We start from the raw sequence: 22,465 nt of genomic DNA on the forward strand, positions 1-22,465 counted from the left end.
GAATTAAATTCAAACTACATTGATTAAAATAACCATTTCAACAGCATAAATATTCATAAACATGTTTGTCAAAAAAACAACGAAATTTAAAGAGATAGGAAACAAGAAACAAATCCGGTGTTTCTCCGTAGCTTGACTGATTTCTCCGTTCTTCGTTCTCCGTTGTCCTCGGCCATCAAGGTGGCTTATGAACACTTTAATTGCTGCTCAACAATGGTTGATGAGGACCTCTTTCCCAAGAGAAGAAATTGGCACTTGAACAAAAGAGAAAATGGGAAGGAAAAGTTTAGAGAAAGTGAGAGAGCAGAAGAGAGAATGAGAGGGTGAGGGATAAGTTGAATGATCAACAAGGGGTGACTTTTATAGCTGATTGTGGCTGCTAAAAATAGAAAATTCCATCAGCCAAAGAGACCCCCCTTGGCTGGCCACACACATGGCAAAGTTGAGAGATTCAACTTTGCTAAAAATAGTCTGGGGCAAATCCATAAAGCCACATTTTTTGGAGGGGTTTGAATGCAAGGTTGAAAGTTCTTCAAGGGCTTCTTTGCAAGCTTATTTAGTCAGCTAAAATGCTAATTTGGGTCAGCATATGGACGGTTCTGGGCAGCTCAATTGGTGGCTGGTTCGGTTCACTAGATTCTGTTCAACCAATGCGGTTCAACTGGACCTTTTTTTCTATAATTAATTAATAATAATTTATTTAGCCCAAATTAAATTGGAAATATATTAAAATTAATTATATTATGAATTAACACACATTTTTGGACCATTTTAGGCTGGAAATGAATTTGCCTCAATTCTTCAAATTGCTTCTCGTTTTTATTCTTCGAGCATTGTCTGCCGAGTCAATTTTCGCCTTTTGTGCGAATCTGTCAAAAATAGTCAAAATTAACTATAAAATTAATTAAAAATTCATCATGTTCATATTTTTAACATAATTTAATTATTTTATAACATTTAATTATTTTTCGATAAGAATTGAACCGAAATAACATGATTTTAAGTTAAAAAGGGCATGTAAAAACACATAAATTTTCGTGTTTCCAACAATAGATGAAATTTTATGCATTCGAACTTGCATTCAGATGGTAAGATAAAATGTTTCATATAATTAAGAACTATTTTTATATTTTATTATTTTAAGCTTTAGATTATTATTTGATGATATTCTTATAAATTATACTTAGGTTATTTTCTCAATCCTCAATTTCAATTTAGGGTGGAGCATTCTGAGAATGTACTAATAGAAACATTAGAAGGTACACGATCAGTAATTGAAATATTAGAACCTTCTCTTGATACTCAAGTCAGAATGGTTAATCAGGTTAGATTCAAGTACTATTGTTTGTAACTTAGTTACATAATTTGAAATAGAATTTTTTTTACTCTATCTTTTATTTATGCAGTTGTTACTATTTAGAGATAAACATGAGACATTCGGTACTCCATAAGCACAAAGACATTTGGTACTCCAATTTAATTATATTGTACATTTTGAAGTTATTTTGAAATTTAAATAATATTATGTAGCTGAGTGGTGGATAATATACAGCACATGTGTTCCCAAATTACAAAAATTAGCAATTAAAGTGCTTAGTCAAACAACTTCAGCATCAAATTACGAACGAAATTGGAGCATATTTAGTTATATTCACACCAAGGTAAGAAATAGGTTAAAGTATAAAAAACTTGAGAAACTAGTGTTTACCTATTATAATATGAGGCTTCAGATAAGGCATCAAAAAAGAATGAGCACTGATGATATAAACGCTAGTTTTAATCCTATCAGCCTTGATCATATCTTTGAAGATGTTGATCCACTATCAGAATGGCTTCATGAGAAAGAGAATCCATTGTTAGATGGTGAAAATGTCGGTGTGTTGCGTGTGGATACCTCTGATGATGAAATAGATGTTGATCAATCTCAACAACAAAATTTGTCTCATTCAAGTTCTAGTTCAACGCCAAGTCAGAGTGGCGATGGACTCGATGGTGGTGGTTTAAGTCCAATTGATGAGGATGATGGATATAGTGATGATAGAGGTGAAATTAGGTCTTCTAGTCAGTATGGAGGAGAATATGGGGTTTATACCACTAGTGGACATTTCCGTGATAGATCAGAGTTTGATAGAAATATGTTTCCTGAACCTAGGAGAGATAAAAGTGAACCTAGAGCTCCATCAAATGGAAAAGGCAAGAAGCATACTTCTATAGGCTCTTCATCTAGTAGGAGATCGAGTTCTAGTAACCTTGGGTATAGTGATTCATCTACTAGCACTCAAGATTTTTATCCACCAGAACAACCTTCATATTTTCAACCTTCACATGGTTATCCACAACCATATGGTTATTATCCACCAATTCCTAATTATGGTGTGTCATACCAGCCTCAAATGCATCCTCCACCACCAATGTATCACCCACCTTCACCTCTCATGTATCCTCCTCCTCAAATATATCCTCCATATCAATCATATTTTTGGACAAAGACCAAGAGAATCAAGTCAAGAGCGCTCTCAATGTGAAGGTGAAGGGTCTGATCTTCCTCATCATTCCACTAATTGGTGAAAACTAAATCGTACAACTACCATTATTTGTAAGGTATGTTTTTTTTAAAGAAAACTTTTGTTAATGTTCTTAATTTTGATGATATTAAAGCATTTAAAATATATCTTTAGATAAATGAATGGAGTATATTTTATGAAAAGATAATTAAGAATCGAAGCATGTTAAACTATATATGAAAGTAGAATGAGAGTGAGAATAAGTGGTAGGAAATAAGAATAATTAATGAGAATCTATACATTTATCTATTCCTTTTTTCCTTTTGCAGCATAGAATGTTTATATCTTCACCATCTTCAAAGCTGTCAAGAAATATTGAAGACATCTCTCAGGTATAAATTTTCAATTATTTTATCTATAAAAACTTTCAAACTTATTAAATATGATAAATGTTTAATATTTCTTTTTCTTTTTTACTTTGTTATTAGTTAATATAACATTCTTAGAAAATTCGTAAATAAATGTAAGAATAATTAATGATTATAAAAGTTGTGTTCTCATATCATATTAATAAAAGTTTATAAGTGTTAGAAAACACTCTAAAAATCATTAAAAGTAACTTTTTATAATTATAATTATAATTATTATGTTTTACAATAAGTTGTGCGAATTTTAAAAAAATTCACGACCGCGATACCCACAATGACCGCAATAGCATCCGTTATGTCCGCAACCGCGATAAACGCAACGCGACTAAAAACGTGACCACGACCGCAATTTAAATCATTGGTGATAGCTATTTGTTGTTATAAAAAAATATTTTAGTGGGTACTTTTTTCCAAAGTAAATGACATATTTATACTAGTTATATACAAGTATATTATAATAATATTTTGACTTTTTTCGTGATTTTATTGGTATCACTAAATCGAAGTGACATTTTAATTCTCAATAAGTAAAATTTTCAAACTGCAAAAACAAAGTTAAAAAGGTAACACATAATTTAGTGCATAGTAAAAAAAGAAATAAGAAATACCAAAAAAAATATTTTAACAAGTTTGTAAAATTAAAGAATTTTAACTACAGAGTTAAATGAGATGATAAGAATCTCTCCTACCTTAATAAATAGTTGAAGGTTTGATTCTCTTTCTGAGTATAGAGCAACTTAAAATTCATGGTCAACGTTTATCCCTTAATGAACCTATAAAATACGAAAAATTAATTATTGAATTCACTCAACTAAATTCTTTGAAAAAAAAAAAAAGACGAACCCTATGGACAGTAAGTTTGCTTTAATTTATCAGGCATGACTCTTTGTTCAATGGCACCTTTCCAGTCTTCTCAGTTTGCAGAGCCAATGAGATATATGCAGGTTTGTAATCAAGTCAAAAAGTCAAAACAAGGTCAGAGTAAATCTCCAACCATTTTAAAGCATTTCATATTTTAAGCAAGTTATACAGCTAAAACAATGGATTTCTTATGGTGTAACTAGTTAGCTATCATTCTTTGTGTGGTTACCCAGTACTGAACATCAGAAAAAAAGAAACCTGAACATCATTTGGTCTTCACCACACCCTCAATTTCTTCACAGTAGAGTCTCCCAATGAGACTAAAATTCATGATGACACTAGAAAGGTCTTCAAAGGTTTTCGGTTCGAAGTTTGAACTCATAAATGCTTTCCTTCTCAATGGAAAATACTCAAACATGCTGATGAGGCACGGTTGCAGTCATGGTCATGTGCCTGGGATCAGTAAGCAATGTTTTCATATTGACAAAGCCAGCTTCTCTCAATCTTTCTTCCAGATCAGTGAGGTAGTATTCGTTCAAGAATGGTTCCGTACTCTTCATTAATGTGAAAAGAGCTGGAGACAGTTCCTGAAGGATCTTAGACTTGGGCTGCAAAAGCAACAAAGTTCAAATGAGAATGAGTTGTACGTATAGAAGCAGAAATGAAGGTATTTATTTGTAAACAAGTTAGGTTGTAGTATGTTACCGCCTGGTCGGTTATAGCAAGTGTGCCTCCAGGTCTAAGCAATCGGAATGCTTCATTCACTAAAGCTATTATTGCTCTTTCAGGACATTCATGGAACTGCAGACAAACATCCCCAACAAACTTTTAACAAGCTGTTTAAAAGGAATGACTTAAGCAGGCTGAAGAAAAGGCCATACCACATAAGAAAAAGAAACAAGATCGAAGGATTTGGATGGCAAGCCAGTGTTTTCCCCGGCTGCATGTATCCATCTGATGGGGTTCTTTCGAGGGGGTCTTTTCTTTTCCTTATATTGAGCTACTGAAAGGAAGTAGGGTGACAAATCCAGTCCCTGCATGCAGTAGATCCGATCAGCATATATATTATATATGTTAGGGATTGTAAAAACGTGTTGTGTTGTGGTGATTTATATACTTGCATCAAATCCATGGTGGTGAAGGAAGATGTGTCATATAGCACTTACAGTGACTTTAGCCGAAGGAAACTCGTCGGCAAGAAATCTTGTACTCACACCAACAGAACATCCAATGTCTACAATATTTTGAATCGTGACATTTCCCGAATGCTTCATGTGATGTTGTTTGATTGCTTGAACCCAATTCCCACGCATTTCTTGAGTTGCTTCCTCATTTGATGGAGCATATGGAATAGCTCGTCTTGTCATAGACATGGTTGCCACCTCCGCTTCAGCTGCTGCCTGCCATACACTATTTTTAATTTGTACGGCCAAACTATATTGAAAGATTAAGCTCCTAAGAAATTAATCGGCTATCATAATTATGTATTTTTCATGGACAAATTATATCAATGATTCAATAAGACTGTATGTCAATCTTTACACTAGTGTTTTTCTATTTGTAATTTGATCCATATGTTTTAAATATGTTTCATGTCATATTTGAGCTGGTATTTAACGCCCAAGCTCATAACGAGATTGATAGAAAGATTTGATTCACTTATTCTTTGGGGACTCAATTAAAACTTTTGAAGTATGGGGACTGATTTAGAATCCGGGCATAGTTTGGGGATGTATGCTGGAATTAACTCCAGTAATCAGCCCATACTTGACCCATAGTTAACCCGTGTTTTAACCCATTTGGAGATTGAACAATCTTGGGCCATTTCTGGATTGATAGTCCAAGAACTTAACCCTAAATCCTATAAACAAGTCTTCATAAACTTCTGTATGGGTTAAAGTACCTGATAGATCCTTGTATTATAGGGACTGAATCAAATTAATCCCTTCACTATTAAATAGATCAATTTAGTCCCTATACTAATAAAAAAGTTTAAATAAGTCCAAGTTGTAACATATGTAACATTTATTATATAAAAAATGTCTTGAAAGTTATTGCAACTCAATTCGAAACAAAATATTTTATTACAAAGCGATAAAAGCCTTAAAAATATTAACTCTTTTAAACCGTAAATGTTAAGTCTATTGTAATTTGGTCTTATTATATTCTTTTTAATGATATAGGGACTAAATTGATACATTTGATAATTCGAGACTAATTTGTTTAAATATTAGATTATAATTTTTGGAATTTGGTGATTGCAAATTAAATAAATGGTGAAAGCATTAAAAATAAAAACAGGGGAAAGCTAAATTGGATACTTACCAGCCATGAAAGATTGCCCTCGTCATATGCATGAAAAGGACTCAGATAATCTGTACACAATTATATAGCTTTTAATTTGGACTGAATACCTTAAAAATAAACCAATAAATCCCAAGGCTTCATAAATCATTAAAAGAAGATCATACAATCAGGGTATTGAAGAGAGGTGTTCTGAATGGTGTTGAGCTCCTTATAGACATCCGATTCCAGAATCTCCTTCGTCATCTCCCTCCATGGAATGTTGTTCCTCTCCGCTGTACTGTTGGAATATTGTATTCCATTATTTCGTATAGACATATACATCAAAAACACACAGACACGAAAAAAGAAAGAAAGGAAGGAACCTGATAAGGACTTGTCGGGCACCAAGCTTAAGCAGGGAGTAAAAGGGCTTAAATGAAATGAGAGCTTCAACAAGGCGAGAGAAAGGGGTCTCATCTGCCCATTTAGGCCTTTCACGATCTCCCTCCTTGTAGGCTATTGATATAGTCTCCGTCTCAGCCTGGTCTGTCATCCCAACATGAACTAAATCTCTTCTTCTGCTTCCCATCCTTCTTCTTGTTGCAGCTGAAGATGCGAGGAAAAGCTTCTCAGAAGACGAACAAGAAGTTGCCCACAGCGCCATTTGTAGATGATTAACAAACACTTGGAATGAAGGTTACAGATCTGTAATCTATCAGTATTCTGTTTCAATGTGAGTGAGATTTGAGACCAGAAGCAGTTTTGCATTTTCTTTTCTTAACCTGAATCTTCTCAGCCTATTGCATAACTCCACGTGGATGATAAGACATCAAAGTTTATCTGCTTGCTTTGTTTCCCCTATAATATTTGTTCTTTCTTCCTTGATAATTTATATGGATAATGACATCAATGACCCCTGCATTTTGGGGTTTGTTTTAATGTGGTACTTAAAGTTTCAAAACACCGTCACTTTTCTTTGCTGATGTAGCACATTCATGAGCTTAATGACAAGGCCAAGCTTGAAGGCGAGAGAGATGATGTGGCCGTGGCACTCGTTGGTTCCGTCTTCCATCTTGGCAAGGACGTAATTGTAGTCCTTGGCCACGAAAAGAAGCTAAGGCCATGAGTGGGTGCGGTAAAAATACTACTTCATTTGGTAATTCTGGAGAAGGAAAAGCAAGTTGCAAGTTTGCATCATTGATGGTGGCCTTGCTTATGGACACCATTGTTTTCTTCGGTGGATTTGTTGTTGCCGAATGGAATTAGGGCTTTTGATTTTTCATTTTATGTTTTATGGGTTTTTATGGTTGAACAAATACAAGATGATAATGAAAATAGAGGTTTGGGTTTTTTCTTTTCATTTTCTACATTTTTTCTTCCAAGAGAGGACAAGAGGGATATGAATGTGGAGAATTTAAATTTCTTGAAAGTTTTTAATTTCTGGGTTTTTCTTCTACTTAAGTATAGGGATTTTATGAGAAATAGGGTTTTTTTTTTAAGATTTTTTGAGAAATTTTTTCGGGAAAATATCTTAAAATATTTTATCCTTTTTCTTCTATTTTAGTTAATAAAAAAATTGTACAATTTAATCTTTAACCTTTAATGAAAAATGCCACATATCACTATTTTGTTAGGGTCACAATAAAATAATAGTGTTAAATTCCAGATTAATTAACAAAATTAAACTTCAAAAATCAAATTAGACATTTTAAAAGTACAATTACCGCATTAGAACATACCTTAAAATACATGGGCCACTGGTGCCATTATCTTTTATGGTATTGTTTTTATTAATTGGTGGAGTTTTTTTTTTTTATGTAGAAAGCATAAATGATTCGGATCTTGACAATTAAATCGAGAACATATAAAATTAAATTTAAAACCCTTTTTCTTTTAAGTGGTTTGTTTCTCTCTTTTTTATTTTGCTCACCTCGAAAATTGGCACTACCCATTTTTTCCACCCTTTCACTAATCAACTCTTTCATCCACGTGTTCTCTTTTTATAATTTGCAAATCTATTTTTTCTTTCACAAATTGTGAAAGACAAATGAAAGTGTATGTTATCGTTGAAACTCCATCAACCACCAATAGCTTCTCTTAGAAAGTGGGTGGCTCTTCGTCAACTTCTTAATATGTTTCTATTTTGAGAGTATTTTAAAATAATAAATTATTTCACGAGTCAATTTGGACCTGTGTTGTATTATGTTTTATATGTTTTTTTTTGTTTTTCATTCTTTAATAAGTTTTCATTTTTAAAAGTTTTGTATGCTCTTGTAACACGTTTCTTAGTTTTGCTTATGCATGTAGTCTTGCTTCTGCAAATGATTTTAGGGATGATTTTGTCATCCTCTCCAGTTTGAGGGATACTCAGTTTTTTGTCGATTTTTACTCGCCACTTTAGAATATTTTAGGTTATTTCCTTATCATATTAAGTGTTTGCAATCACTCCAGATATGTCATGCTTAAGTTGTAACAGAGTCAATTGTCAACGTGTTATAATGTTTTATTAATGTTGAAGCTAAAACTTTTGTTGTGTTAATGGAACTTCTCTTTCACCACTTACGACGAATGTTTATTATTATTTTCCTCGAATTATATAATCATACAATAAATTAATTAACTTCCTTTCAAAGGGACAAAGAAAAAAGCATCAATGATACATAATTTTTATTCAATATTTCATTTTCATTAATGACCTTTGGAGGTTACATTAACCATTCATAACTTTTGTTAATATTCCATTTCCATACATTATCTTTAAATTTACATTTATTATCTTCAAATTTTCATTTTCATGCATGACTTTTAATAATATTTTATTTTCATTCATTATTTTTTTTTAAAATAACAGCTTAATTCATAAATTGATACTAAATTATAATGTTTTTCTCTATTTTAGTTTTTTTTGTCATAAATGGTATTTAAACTATTCTTTTCCCAACTTGGTATCTCCGTTAGTTAAACCATTAAATCTATTTTTTTTAAAAAGGCTTAACCTATACATTGATACCTAAAACTATGTATTTTTTTTTTCTCATTTTGGCATCTAAACTATTATTCTGTTGTTCATTTTATACAAAAATGTTATATCTGTACAAAAAAAACCCACCAATAATAATTTGCCACATTATATAAACTGTATAAACAATTTTTTTTATTTTTTTTTATTTTTTTATCATTTTCTTTCTTTTTCTTTTATAATGTATAGTGATGCTCAAAATTTGCCCTCTTGAAATTGAGATGATGATGGTTAATCCTATTTTCGTACTTCATCGCCTACACGCTCAACTTGACGAGATCGAAAAAGTTATTTCATTGTCCAGAACCAATGTTTCTTGAACCGAATTGAAATGACCAATCGGACCTGAAATCGATTGGGGGTACCGGTTCAAAGATAGAGTTGAACCAATTAACCTGCAAATCAATCCAGGTAGGTTGAACCAAACTAATAATAATAATTTAACCCAACCAAGAACTAGTGATTTGATTGCTTTGGCCATAAGTCCAGTTCTAAAGAAATAAAATAAAAGAGAAAATTTAAAAGTTTAACTAACATTTGAACTAAAAAAGGTATCAACTTGGGAGAAAAAATAGTTTAAATGCCACTTGTAACCAAAAAAACAATGTTTGGGTCAAAATGAAAAAAAAATATACATAATTTAGATACCAATTATGGGTTAAACTTCTGTTTTAAATAAAATTAACAATTGGACTAACGAATGTATCACCTCGAAAGAAAGTTTAAATACAAGATGGGGAAAGGTATAATTCAGGTACTAATTGATGAATTAAACCAAAAATAACAAACTTGTTTTATTTGTTTCCTATTCCTCTTTTTGTGTCTTAAGTTATCATAAAGCTTGTTGTAATTTGCCTTGGTGTGGTTTTCTTAGTGAAAATAACAAACCAAGGCAGCTGGAAAACACTTGCAGAAAGATGCATTAATAAGTTGACGAAATTAAACATATATATGCAATCCAACTCAAAAGTTCAAATAAACACATCTTGCCTTCGAAAAAGCATTTGCCTTTTCTGCTTCAAAAAGGAAAAAATTCGACTAAAACTTGCGTTTCCATCTAATCTTACGAGAGGATCCTTACAATACTAAGAAAGAAAGAAGCAACAATCAGCGGTTGCCTTAGCCAGGAGTGAGCACTACGATGAGAAGCACTCAGATCTGCAGTATCTGGTCCCATCCCCAGTGTTCCTGTCGACTGAGAAATGCTTGCATTGTTCACTGTCTTGCTGGATTACAAAAACATGCATCCACTCAATTGAATTAGTAGGTATTGCTGTTTTAAACTTTCAATCATTGATTGAGAGTTTCGAAATTCAAATTATTAATACAAAAGCATTACCTGGAAGGAAACTTGCAATTTCCATAGCCTGAAAAAAAAATAGAATGAGCATTGCATCATCAAATGAAATGAAAGAGTTTATTGGGAACTCTGAAGTCTGAACTCACTAGGGTCTAAAGAAGTGAGAGCGGCATTGTTGGAGAAGGAGCAAGCATCGTCAGTCATGCCGTGCTTCAAGTAGTAGTCATTGAAGGCATAAGACGCCGTTTTCTGGACATCAGAGGGGTCGTAACAGGGTCCGCCTTGCTGGATCCGGCTGCAGTCCGTTCCGCCAGGACCGCAAGCCCAGTCCAGCGCTCCCTGAAGCGCCGCGTCGTCGGCGTTGTTCTTTGCGACACACCAAAGCTCCGTGACCACCGTTTCGCCGCCGTGCTGGGCCAAAGAACGCGGCAGCGACACGAAAATGAGATAGAGAAAGAGAGGAAGGAAGTGATTTTGGGACATGGTAAAAGGGAGAGAGCCGGTTGATGATTTGGAATGTGCGGGGGATTGAATACTAATTAAAAAGGGAAAGTGTGGGAAGATCGATGGAAAAGCGACCGTTGGGACACTTTAAGGGTATAAGTAGTTGGGAGATCTAAAAACAAAAGGCGAAGGCAAAGCAGAGAGGAAAGATCTGGGCTGGGGATACGAAAAGAGTAAGAGTATGTTTGGTTGGGTGTATTGGCATAGCCAATACACCCCTAATCGGTGGGCCCACTTAATCCCACGTTTGGTTGAGTGTATTGCCCTAATACGGGCCTATTACGTTACGTACGCAATCCTCATTTTCTCTGCTTCAACGCTGATTTTCCAATCCCTTCCAAAAGAAAGGATAAGCTAATCGGTGTCTGTTTTACCCTTCCCAGCAGAAATCGTTCTCCCCACCCTCTCCCTCTCCCTCTCCCTCTCCCTCTCCCTCCCAACATCAACAGAAGTTGCCACCGAACCAAACCTCCACCCGCTCAGATCTTTCGCCGACTTTCATCTTGGCATCTTTCACCAACATCAACAGAAGCGGCAAGTGCTTCTTCTCTTTTTTTACTTAATTTGGATTTTTAATTTTCTTCATCATGATTGTTTTGTTGACAAAAAACAGATTTGTGTTCTTCAACTATGGTGGGTTTTGTCTGTTGAAATTAGGGTTTTTTTGGGGATAAATTATCAATTCTCCTGCATTATCATTCTATCTTGTATATTGTAGGCTTAATTTGCATTAGACTCTTCCTATATAAAACTCAATGTGTCGGTTTCGTTTGTTGATCTTTTTGTTTTCCTTTTCCATCTTCAGCAATTTGGGCAGCCACAGTGGTTGACTATCAAAGGGCACTCACATTTTGTTAAAAGGGTGAGCATTTTTCTAGTTTCCTAAACTCTCCACATACGGTTCTATTGATGTAAGCTAATTAAAAGTATAATCCAATTCAATGAAATCAGGTTAGTGAAATGCTGGAGACTAAAGGTTGTCAATTTAAACTTGGTTGTGAAGTACAATCTGTTTTGCCTGCTGATAATGGTGAGTGCTTGCCTCGAAAATCATCCATCTTTCAATATTTACCAGGAAAAATATGACTTTTTCATATCAGATTTTACAGACCCCTGAGGATAGTTGTGTATAAATGGATTGACAGGTACCACCATGGTCTGTAGAGATGGTTTTCAAGAAACTTACAATGGATGCATAATGGCTGTTGATGCTCCCACTGCCCTAAAATTATTAGGAAATCAAGCAACATTTGAAGAAACAAGAGTACTGGGTGCTTTCCAATATGCTACCAGGTACTAAAATTTGTACTCCCTCGTTGATCTGTTTGCCTTCGAACGTCTCAAAATTAATATGCAAGTATAATCTAATCTATTTTGCACGTTCTTTAGTTTATTTAAAGTGAGCTACTAAAATTCATGAAATCTAATCAATTGTTTCTGTTGGCAGTGATATTTTCCTTCACCGGGATAGTACTTTAATGCCACAAAACAAATCAGCTTGGAGTGCATTGAATTTTCTCAATAGTAGCAAAAATAATGCATTCTTAACATACTGGCTCAATGCATTACAGGTATGTCAAAAAATTAAGTTTGCTAATATTGTCTAACATCTAGGGAAGCATAGAAGATTCTTGTCAGATACCATTTATTTCATCAGAATTACTAAAATACTTGGTTGTTTATCCAGTTATAACTTGAGTAATGCTGAGTGGTTCTTATTCTTTTTACAGTATATTGGGAAAACAAGTGAGCCATTTTTTGTGACTGTCAATCCAGACCATACCCCGAAGAATACCTTGCTTAAGTGGTCGACTGGCCATGCAATTCCCTCTATTGCTGCATCAAAAGCTTCACTTGAGCTTGGTCAGATTCAGGGGAAGAGAGGAATCTGGTTCTGTGGTGAGATCCTCATGAAATTAGTTAACATTTTGGACCAAAATTTTGGGGAGAAGTAAATTATCAAGGGATGAAACTAGCTCTTTTAGTTCTCTTCCACTAGCTATAGATTTGTGAAGTATTATTGCTACTGTTATGGTGCTGTGCTTTTATATTTCTTGTGTTCTAAAACCTTCATTAGCTGTCATTATAAGATAATAAAACACGATGTCAACTGCCTCTCGTCTGAGTATCTGTTTTACAATTATTTCAGGCTATGACTTCAATCAGGATGAACTAAAGGTACCTCTACCTAGTAATTTCTGCTTATTTTCAACTCTTAACAAGCAAGATAAATTCCTTTAGTTTAGGCTGCAATGAAAGTACAAGAATCCACAAAGCATGTTTCTAAGGTGCTCTTTTTTTCTCAGGCTGGTATGGATGCTGCACATGGTATCTTGGGAAAGCATTCTTCTGTTCTGCACAGTCCAAAGAATATGTCACCCTCTTTCATGGAAACAACGGCACGCCTCTTTGTTACTAAATTCTTTCAACAATATATATCTATGGGCTGCGTAACGTGAGTTCTTAAATATAATCACTCAATGTTAGTTCACTGCATGTTTTTCTACTTGAATTTGACACAATTGACCATGTGGCTATCATCAGTTTCTTAGAGGAAGGAGGCAGAATTTTCACTTTCAAAGGAAACATGGAAAAGTGTCCTCTTAAAACAGTTCTGAAAGTGCATAATCCTCAGTTTTACTGGAGGGTACACACCACACATTACTTAATTCTTAATTCAGTTGGATTACTTGTTAATATTAAACTCTATTGTCACCTTTGCTTATGAGCATTATATGTGCTTTCCCTCCAGATCATGAAAGAAGCTGATATAGGCCTTGCAGATGCATATATCCATGGAGATTTTTCTTTTCTTGATGAAACTGAAGGCCTTCTTAATCTTTCTGTTCCTATACATACAATAGAAATTAGGTTTGTTATGATTTATCATAATCTTCATTGATAACTTTGCAGATTCTTGTTGCCAATAAAGAGAACTCAGCTGCCTCAGGATCGAATAAAAGAAGGTTCATTATAAGCTTGAAGAAGAATCTAGATTGCAATACTGGTAGAATCCATAAATAAAACCGGTTTATTAAGCATGGACATTTATTTGGTTGCAGGACTTGGTGGTCACCTGCTCTGTTAACAGCTAGTATATCATCTGCAAAGTATTTTGTGAAGCATCTCTTAAGACAAAATACTATTACACAAGCTCGTAGGAACATTTCTCGTGTTGTTTGTGTAGCTATGCCATCAAGAAGAAGGACGAAATCGAGAGAGTTGCCAAGGCCAATCGTTGAGGAATTGGTAGGACTTTGCATAAACCATGGCAGTGGACACTTCTGTTTTTTATTCAGTACTTTATAAGTTACCTATTTTGTGTTCCGAACATAATATGAATGTTCCGTTATTTAAGTTGAGATGTTATTGAAGAAAGCATATCCTGTTTTGGTTATATATGTTGTACTTATTTTGCCATGGTTTGAAGCTGTTGAGTTCATCTTTGCTGCAAACAAAGAGATGAGAGTGCTTGATGTGGTTGTTTTGACCACATTAAATCGCCCTGCCTGTTGCTGATAATTAGTACTTAAAAAAGAGACAATTAAAGGAAGAAATCAAATTGAGTTTTTCCAATTATTGAGCAGATGAAATTATACAAGTCTTTCAAAAATATTGTTTTGAATTTCTAACCCAGCCAATAGAAGCAAAGAAAAAAATATTAATTGGAGCAATTGTACAAACTTCTATTTGAAGTTAAATACAAAGGCCGTAACACTATTGAAATCAAGCCTTTCAACCTGCATTAACAATGGAAGAGAATGCAGTTCATCAACGTCAAATTTTATATGTTTTATGAACATGATTCTCTCTATCTACAGATAAAGAAAATTTTTTTTGGAACTTTATACTACAAAAGTCGATTTAATAATCCCCGTTCTAATACTGCTTATGTTGTTTGGCTTGTTTCAGTTGGAAATATAATTTATTAGTTATAATTATTTTAAATTTTATTAAATCATATATTTTAATTAAAATATATTTAATATTAATTATTTCAAATTTTCTTTTATAGTATCATATATTATGATTTGAGTAAATTCATATAAGAATATTAATTATTAAGAATTTTATTAAATTATATATTTTAATTATAATATATTTAATAATAATTATGTTACTTTATATTTTACAGTATCATATATTATGATTTGAGTAAATTCATATAAGAATATTAATTATTAAGAATTTTATTAAATTATATATTTTAATTATAATATATTTAATAATAATTATGTTTAAATATGATTAAATTATTTATTATTGATATTAATAATCTTATTAAAATTTAAATAACAATAACAATAATAATTTACCAAAACAAATTTCTGCTAATTATAAGAATTTTATTAAATTATATATTATTAATTAAAATATATTTAATAATAATTATGTTTAAATATGATTAAAATATTTATTACTGATAATAATAATCTTATTAAAATTTAAATAACAATAACAATAATCATTTACCAAAACAATTTTATGCTAAGGGTATTCTAGTCATTTTAGTTTTTTCCATTATGCTATTACACCTCTATTCCATTCAACCAAACACAAGATTACTATTACGCCTCTATTCCATTACATTCAACCAAACAGTGGATTAGCTATTACACCTCTAATCCAATACACCTCTAATCCCAATACACCTCTAATCCAATACACCTCTAATCCAATACAGCGAACCAAACGCACCCTAAAGGTTTTAAGGCAGGAGGAACCCTTCCGCGCCTTGTCGTTTCTCAGCTAGCGTTGCTGTTACCTTTCGCCATTCTATCAATACTACTATCTATATGATATTATGACATTTTAATGTGTTATCACTAGTGAATCTTAGCATTAAGTTTTTTTCTTGGAAGGCTAACTAAATTTTTTTGAAATTTCAAGGGTTTTAATCAAAATTTTCAGAAAAAATTAAAGTATCTAATTGAAATTTTTAAAAATTTTGATAAGTTAATAAGAAATTTCAAACAAATTTGAAGGATTTAATTAAAATTTTCAAAATAAAAAATAAGTATATAATGAAAATTTTTAAAAATTTTGAGAGGAGAAAGGCTCTTGAGCCTCAATTACCATCCACCTCTTCATGCTATAGAAAAATAGCAATAATAGTCAAAAAAAAAAAAAGAGCAATAAGAATGCACTTAATATTCTTAATCATAATTATTTACCTATTTAAGTTTATTTTTGTTCACAATTTAAATTATTTTATTTTATTTTATTTTATTTTATTTTCGTAAATATTTTTTATTATAGTTTTAAATCATATGTTTCATTTTTAATTAAATGTTATTTGTAAATCTGTATTCTAAATACATGATTTTCACATACATGCATCTGTAATAGAATTTCTAGTATTATATTTTATGAAATTATTTGATTTATTATCAATAAAAATTTAATTTATATATTTTAATTTAATTATTTTTTAGTCTCAAATTGATCAATTCTAATATGTGCTTTTTGAATTTAAAAATTTTAATCCTAACTTTAATGGTAGTAAATAAATTCATTTGGTTAAATTATACTATTAGCCCTATACTATACATAAAGTTATAGATTTATTCCATGTTCTCTAATTTAATTAATCTTAGTTTCTATATTTTTCGAATTTTGAAATTTCAATGTTGATGCAAACAAAAATCGATAAATCCATTAGTTATTTTTTTAGTAATATATGAAAATAGAAAAATAACATGACATTATTCATATGATAATATATTTACACATAAAAATTTAGAAAAACTAGACCTTAATGGCTATTGCTTGGTCAATATTGAAATTTCAAATTTCAAAAAATACAAGGGATAAAAATGAACAAAGTAATTTATACGGATTAATTTAAAACTTACAGGTAGTATAAAGACTAATAACAGAATTTAACCATCAATTAAATTATCGACACAGTGGGAGTGAAACAAACTTGAGTTGATTTTATTTCTATAGTTAATATCTATACTATATTTAAGTGTCATATTGAGTTGATGGCACGGACCATTCAAATTCAATTGAAAAAAAATTAAAATTTATTCTTTTACAAAGTAACAAATCTATAGTATAGGTATTAATTATAGAGTTAAAGTCATGTTGGTTTGTGTTGGAAATAATTACACAAAATTATTATTACACAAAGATAACATGACTCAAACTCAATTGAAAAAAAATTAACATTTATCTTTAATAATGGTAAACATGTTGAAAATAATTACACAAAATTATTATTATTTTCATTAAAACATATAATCAGGGCTGTTTTACCCAAATAACCTAAAAAATATTATATTTACAAAAATAACCCAAGTTTAAAAACAATCACCAAAATAACCTAAAATGAACAGTACTCACTCTTTTTTTGCACCAATGATTGGCTAATCATTATGTCAGACTTAAAAAAATTATTTTTTTGGGTTCCGGCCTGTCAATGGCCGGAACCCATGTATTTTTTTTTAAAAATTGTGTAATACTGAAATACGGATATACGAAAGAAAAAAAACAAAAAAAAAATTTGGGTGCTGGCCTGTCAATGGCCGGCACCCAGTGTACAGTACCAAAAAAAATTTTATATTTTTTTTGTGTCAGAGTCAGATTTAAAAATACGAAAAAAAAATAATAAAAAAATTTTTTGGGTATTGGCCTGTCAATGGCCGACACCCAGTACACAGTACGAAGAAAAAAATTTTTTTTTTATTTTTTTTCGTGTCAGAATCAGATAAAAAAATACGAAAAAAATAAAAATAAAAATTTTTGGGTGCTGGCCTGTCAATGGCCGGCACCCAGTGTACAGTACCAAAAAAAAATTTATTTATTTTTTGTCAGAATCAGATAAAAAATACAAAAAAAAAATTTTTGGGTGCTGGCCTGTCAATGGCCGGCACCCAGTGTACAGTACCAAAAAAATTTTTTTTTTCGTGTCAGAATCAGATAAAAAAATACGAAAAAAAATAATAAAAAAATTTTTGGGTGCTGGCCTGTCAATGGCCGGCACCCAGTGTACAGTACCAAAATTTTTTTTTTGTTTTTTTTCGTGTCAGAATCAGATAAAAAATACGAAAAAAAATAAAAAAAAGTTTTTTGGGTGCTGGCCTGTCAATGGCCGGCACCCAGTGTACAGTACAAAAAAATTTTTTTATTTTTTTTTCGTGTCAGAATCAGATAAAAAATACGAAAAAAATAAAAAAAAAATTTGGGTGCTGGCCTGTCAATGGCCGGCACCCAGTCTACAGTACCAAAAAATTTTTTTTTTGTTTTTTTTGTATCAGAATCAGATAAAAAAATACGAAAAAAATAATAATAAAATTTTTTTTGGGTGCTGGCCTGTCAATGGCCGGCACCCAGTACACAGTACGAAAAAAATAATTTTTTATTTTTTTCGTGTCAGAATCAAATAAAAAATACGAAAAAAATAAAAAAAAAATTTTGGGTGCTGGCCTGTCAATGGCCGGCACCCAGAACAAATTATTAAAAAAATTTTATTTTTTTTCGTGTCAGAGTCAGATATAAATTTACAAAAAATATGCGCTATTAATAGATAGATTCAGTTCTTAGAGGATACACTAAGTGGACCTTAATCAAAGATGCAAGAATTAAAGAAATAAGTTTTAAATTCTGTCATAGAAATTCTAAAAAAAAATTATCTTTAATGTATCGAAAAATATGTGCTATTAATCACACAATTATCTAAAAATTGCAAACATTTAGATTTTGTTCACATATTAATTGCCTTGTTTTTTTTTCTATTTCCTCCTACTTACTATTACAAAATTAAAATCCCCCAAGTCGTATATATTTTTTGTAAATTTAGAATTTAGTTTGTATATTTTTATTTCTAAGAATTTAGTCCTAATATTTTTCGAGACTTGGAAGTCATATATTCAAACAAATAATTAGATAATTATGTTAGATTCATTAAATAAATATTAAAAAAAGAAAAATGTAAAAATAAAAGGAATATTTACATAATAAATTATAAAAAAGTACAAATTAACATAAAAATTTAAAATTGTCGCGATCCTGGGGACGTTGTATGACATATCCCAGTCACCATACAACTCTCACATCGCCATTTGCTTTGCCCACCATGCCTTTCGGTATGGCACTTTGTACTTGAATCGAGCTTGCATATCCGCAATAAGGACCGACACTGGAATGGTGGGTGACTCTTTCACCAAAGGGATGATGCAGTTGCATATAGTTTTTGCATCTAACTTTCTATGGTCTTGCGACACACGAGCAGACATGCATGTGTGTGGACCTTCTAGTTTCCTTATCATCCACATCTGTGTCCGCTGCATTAGGGCGGCCCGGACACGCTATTTACAACCACTTGATGCTTTCCAACATTCTCCTGCGTACAAAGACTGCGTCGACTTCGTTACTTTATAATCCACACCTAACTTCAAGCTAAGTTTTTTTATAGCATGCAAACAGTCTTTTTTGTTATCAAATTGTTGCCCAATAAACAACTCTTCTTCGTCAAATTCATTGTGAACTAAGTGAGCCGGCACAATATCTAGGTATTCCGAGAACTCGCGTGCAAGAGCTGCATCAGGATCCACGTCGCTCATGAAGGTTCCTGAATTATTTCTTATAATTATACCAGGGCCCGTGTTTCCAACCGGATGGGGGATCGCATTTTCACCCTCTACCGGCCCTTCCTCATCTATGTCTTCAGGGATATCATCCAAATCGGGGTCCCTAAAATCATCGTTGGGATCACGGTGGGACTGATCATCATTATCGGACCCTTCATCACAATCTTCTATGGTGGCCAACACATCTGGATGGATCTCTAGACAATGACTCGAGTATGGGGTGTTATACGAACACCCACCAGTGTTTGGATTTTCGAGAGTTGGCGCCGACAATACAAAGCCTGACTGATCTTCCCAAGGGACGTTAAGATCAAAATCAATTTCGGAGCGCTGGCTTGCTGGAATTACGATTTGAATGGGATCCGGTTCAGTTATCTCCGCGAACAACTCAACTGGACTGGGATTTTCTATACCAGGGGGGCAATAAATTGCTATCATTGTACCTAAATCATCATCATCTTCAAGCTCAATTTCTGAGAACTTTAGCGGATCGGTTGAAATCGGAAATCTATAAAACAGTCTCGACATTTGCTTTCCACAACGGCTTGCTATCTTTGTACGGATTTTCCGTTTCAAATCCAACAGCGAAATCTGTTTGTTGAACCTCATTCCTATTTTTTTCCGGCTTTGGAATACACATCCTTCTTCAGTTGTATTTATCATTTTACCATCGAAATGAACATAAACAAAAAGTATTTCAGAACTCATTTTCAAAAAAAAAATTGATTTCCTTTAAACAGAGGGAGAAAAACTTTTTAAACTAGACAAATGGAAGATGAAATGGCCTATATATATATGATTCTTCTGGGTGCCGGCCATTGACAGGCCAGCACCCAAAAAATTTTTTTTTTTATTTTTTTTCGTATTTTTTATCTGATTCTGACACAAAAAAAAATAAAATTTTTTTTCTTTCGTACTGTGTACTGGGTGCCGGCCATTGACAGGCCAGCACCAAAAAATTTTGTTTTTTTTTATTATTTTTTTCGTATTTTTTATCTGATTCTGACACGAAAAAAAATAATTTTTTTTTGTACTGTGTACTAGGTGCCGGCCATTGACAGGCCAGCACCCAAAAATTTTGTTTTTTATTTATTTATTTTTTTTCGTATTTTTTATCTGATTCTAACACGAAAAAAAAATAAAAAATAAAATTTTTTTTCGTACTGTGTACTGGGTGCCGGCCATTGACAGGCCAGCACCCAAAAAAATTTTTTTATTTTTTTTCTTATTTTTTATCTGATTCTGACACGAATTTTTTTTTTTTTTTTTCGTACTGTGTACTGAGTGCCGGCCATTGACAGGCCAACACTCAAAAAAAAATTTATTTTTTTCGTATTTTTTTATCTAATTCTGACACGAAAAAAAAACAAAAAAAAATTTTTTTGGTACTGTAGACTGGGTGCCGGCCATTGACAGGCCAGCAGCGAAAAAATTTTTTTTTTATTTTTTTTTCGTATTTTTTTATCTGATTCTGACAAAAAAAATAAAAAAAAATTTTGGTACTGTACATTGGGTGCCGGCCATTGACAGGCCAGCACCCAAAAAATTTTTTTATTTATTTTTTTTCGTATTTTTTTATTTGATTCTGACACGAAAAAAAAAACAAAAAATTTTTTTTTTAGTACTGTACACTGGGTGCCGGCCATTGACAGGCCAGCACCCAAAAAATTTTTTTTATTTTTTTTCGTATTTTTTATCTGATTCTGACACGAAAAAAAATAAATTTTTTTTTGGTATTGTACACTGGGTGCCGGCCATTGACAGGCCGGCATCCCCAAAAATTTTTTTTAATTTTTTTTTCGTATTTTTTATCTGATTCTGACACAAAAAAAAATCAAAAAAAAATTTCTTCGTACTGTGTACTGGGTGCCGGCCATTGACAGGCCAGCACCCAAAATTTTTTTTTTATTTTTTTTCGTATTTTTAAATCTGACTCTGACACAAAACATTTTTTTTAGTACTGTACACTGGGTGCTGGCCATTGACAGGCTAGCACCCAAAAAATTTTTTTTTTTGTTTTTTTTCTTTCGTATATCCGTATTTCAGTATTACACAATTTTTAAAAAAAAAATACATGGGTTCCGGCCATTGACAGGCCAGAACCCAAAAAAATAATTTTTTTAAGTCTGACACAATGATTAGCCAATTATTGGTGCAAAAAAAGAGTGGATACTGTTCATTTTAGGTTATTTTGGTGATTGTTTTTAAACTTAGGTTATTTTTGTAAATATAATATTTTTTTGGGTTATTTGGGTAAAACAGCCTATAATCAGGCTATGCGTTGGACGGGTAAAAAAATTAATTAATAATATATATCTAAGAAGTTTACACCCACATAGTGGATGACATGTAATCTAATCTAATTTAATTTAATAATAATGGAATATTGGTTCCAATTTCTAACCCATTTTACCGTACTCCACGTCTTGTTTTAATTGCCAAATTCCCTTAAATAGACTTAGGTGCTGTATAATAAAATAAATGTCCAAAAAAATTAAGTTTTATATTTAAGTTTTAAAATATATTTGATTTTTTTTTGGTAAATTACAATGACAGAATAAAGTCCGAATAACAAACGCGATTAGCGTAACTCAAATCCAGGTCACATATAAGGCAATGAACACCCTTGACCATCAGGCCATCACACAAGGTAAAATATTTGATATATTACTTACAATGAAATAAGAAATATAATCAAATTGTTTGAAAATATAAAATTTAAATTATAAAAAAAGGTTATTCTTCATATTATCTTTAATTTTAAAATATTTCACTGTATTATAAATAAAATTAAATTTTAAATGTAAAATCTTTATATGATATTATAATGTTAAAATAAAACTAAATTAATTGAAAGTATTCTCAATTAAGTGATAAATAATTCTTATTTACTTATCATTTTCGATTTTTTTATATATAAAATTTATCGCGTTGTTTTTATATAAAAATATGAAAAAGGCAAAAGCACT

The 22,465-nt window shown here is 32.0% G+C and overlaps 3 protein-coding genes across 3 annotated transcripts; 1 reads left to right on the forward strand and 2 right to left on the reverse strand.

The window, feature by feature from the left end:
• Nucleotides 1–3,897: 3,897 nt before the first annotated feature.
• Nucleotides 3,898–7,499, reverse strand: LOC107914497 (uncharacterized). The gene is made up of 7 exons (XM_016843429.2): nt 6,463–7,499; nt 6,265–6,377; nt 6,119–6,168; nt 4,960–5,193; nt 4,675–4,827; nt 4,499–4,594; nt 3,898–4,401 (listed from the first exon to the last, which is right to left on the reverse strand). The coding sequence occupies exons 1-7, from the start codon at nt 6,741–6,743 to the stop codon at nt 4,204–4,206; spliced, it is 1,125 nt and encodes a 374-aa protein (XP_016698918.1). The 5' UTR covers nt 6,744–7,499; the 3' UTR covers nt 3,898–4,203.
• A 2,463-nt stretch (nt 7,500–9,962) lies between these two features.
• LOC107914498 (PLASMODESMATA CALLOSE-BINDING PROTEIN 5) lies at nt 9,963–11,062 on the reverse strand. Its single transcript, XM_016843430.2, has 3 exons — nt 10,545–11,062; nt 10,438–10,465; nt 9,963–10,324 (listed from the first exon to the last, which is right to left on the reverse strand). The coding sequence occupies exons 1-3, from the start codon at nt 10,879–10,881 to the stop codon at nt 10,162–10,164; spliced, it is 528 nt and encodes a 175-aa protein (XP_016698919.1). The 5' UTR covers nt 10,882–11,062; the 3' UTR covers nt 9,963–10,161.
• Nucleotides 11,063–11,626: 564 nt separating this feature from the next.
• LOC107915373 (uncharacterized) lies at nt 11,627–14,299 on the forward strand (the record flags this gene model as incomplete). Its single annotated transcript, XM_041101929.1, has 10 exons — nt 11,627–11,764; nt 11,854–11,932; nt 12,048–12,195; nt 12,350–12,473; nt 12,633–12,801; nt 13,052–13,080; nt 13,209–13,357; nt 13,447–13,549; nt 13,655–13,868; nt 13,965–14,299. Coding segments are annotated over 9 exons (1,089 nt in total), but the record flags the coding sequence as incomplete, so codon positions are not given.
• Between the last annotated feature and the right edge of the window lie 8,166 nt (nt 14,300–22,465).

Source organism: Gossypium hirsutum, chromosome D10 (genome assembly GCF_007990345.1).
Source record: "Gossypium hirsutum isolate 1008001.06 chromosome D10, Gossypium_hirsutum_v2.1, whole genome shotgun sequence".
NCBI classification, from domain to species: Eukaryota; Viridiplantae; Streptophyta; class Magnoliopsida; order Malvales; family Malvaceae; genus Gossypium; species Gossypium hirsutum.

Excerpts from the sequence above, each read along its gene's own strand:
- LOC107914497 (XM_016843429.2), bottom strand. The coding sequence starts at position 6,743 with ATGGCGCTGTGGGCAACTTCTTGTTCGTCTTCTGAGAAGCTTTTCCTC. Across the intron at positions 6,378-6,462 it reads GCCCGACAAGTCCTTATCAG|TACAGCGGAGAGGAACAACA; the intron begins GTTCCTTCCTTT and ends ATATTCCAACAG. Across the intron at positions 6,169-6,264 it reads CTCTCTTCAATACCCTGATT|ATTATCTGAGTCCTTTTCAT; the intron begins GTATGATCTTCT and ends AATTGTGTACAG.
- LOC107914498 (XM_016843430.2), bottom strand. The coding sequence starts at position 10,881 with ATGTCCCAAAATCACTTCCTTCCTCTCTTTCTCTATCTCATTTTCGTG. Across the intron at positions 10,466-10,544 it reads TCTCACTTCTTTAGACCCTA|GCTATGGAAATTGCAAGTTT; the intron begins GTGAGTTCAGAC and ends TTTTTTTTTCAG. Across the intron at positions 10,325-10,437 it reads AATTGCAAGTTTCCTTCCAG|CAAGACAGTGAACAATGCAA; the intron begins GTAATGCTTTTG and ends TTTGTAATCCAG.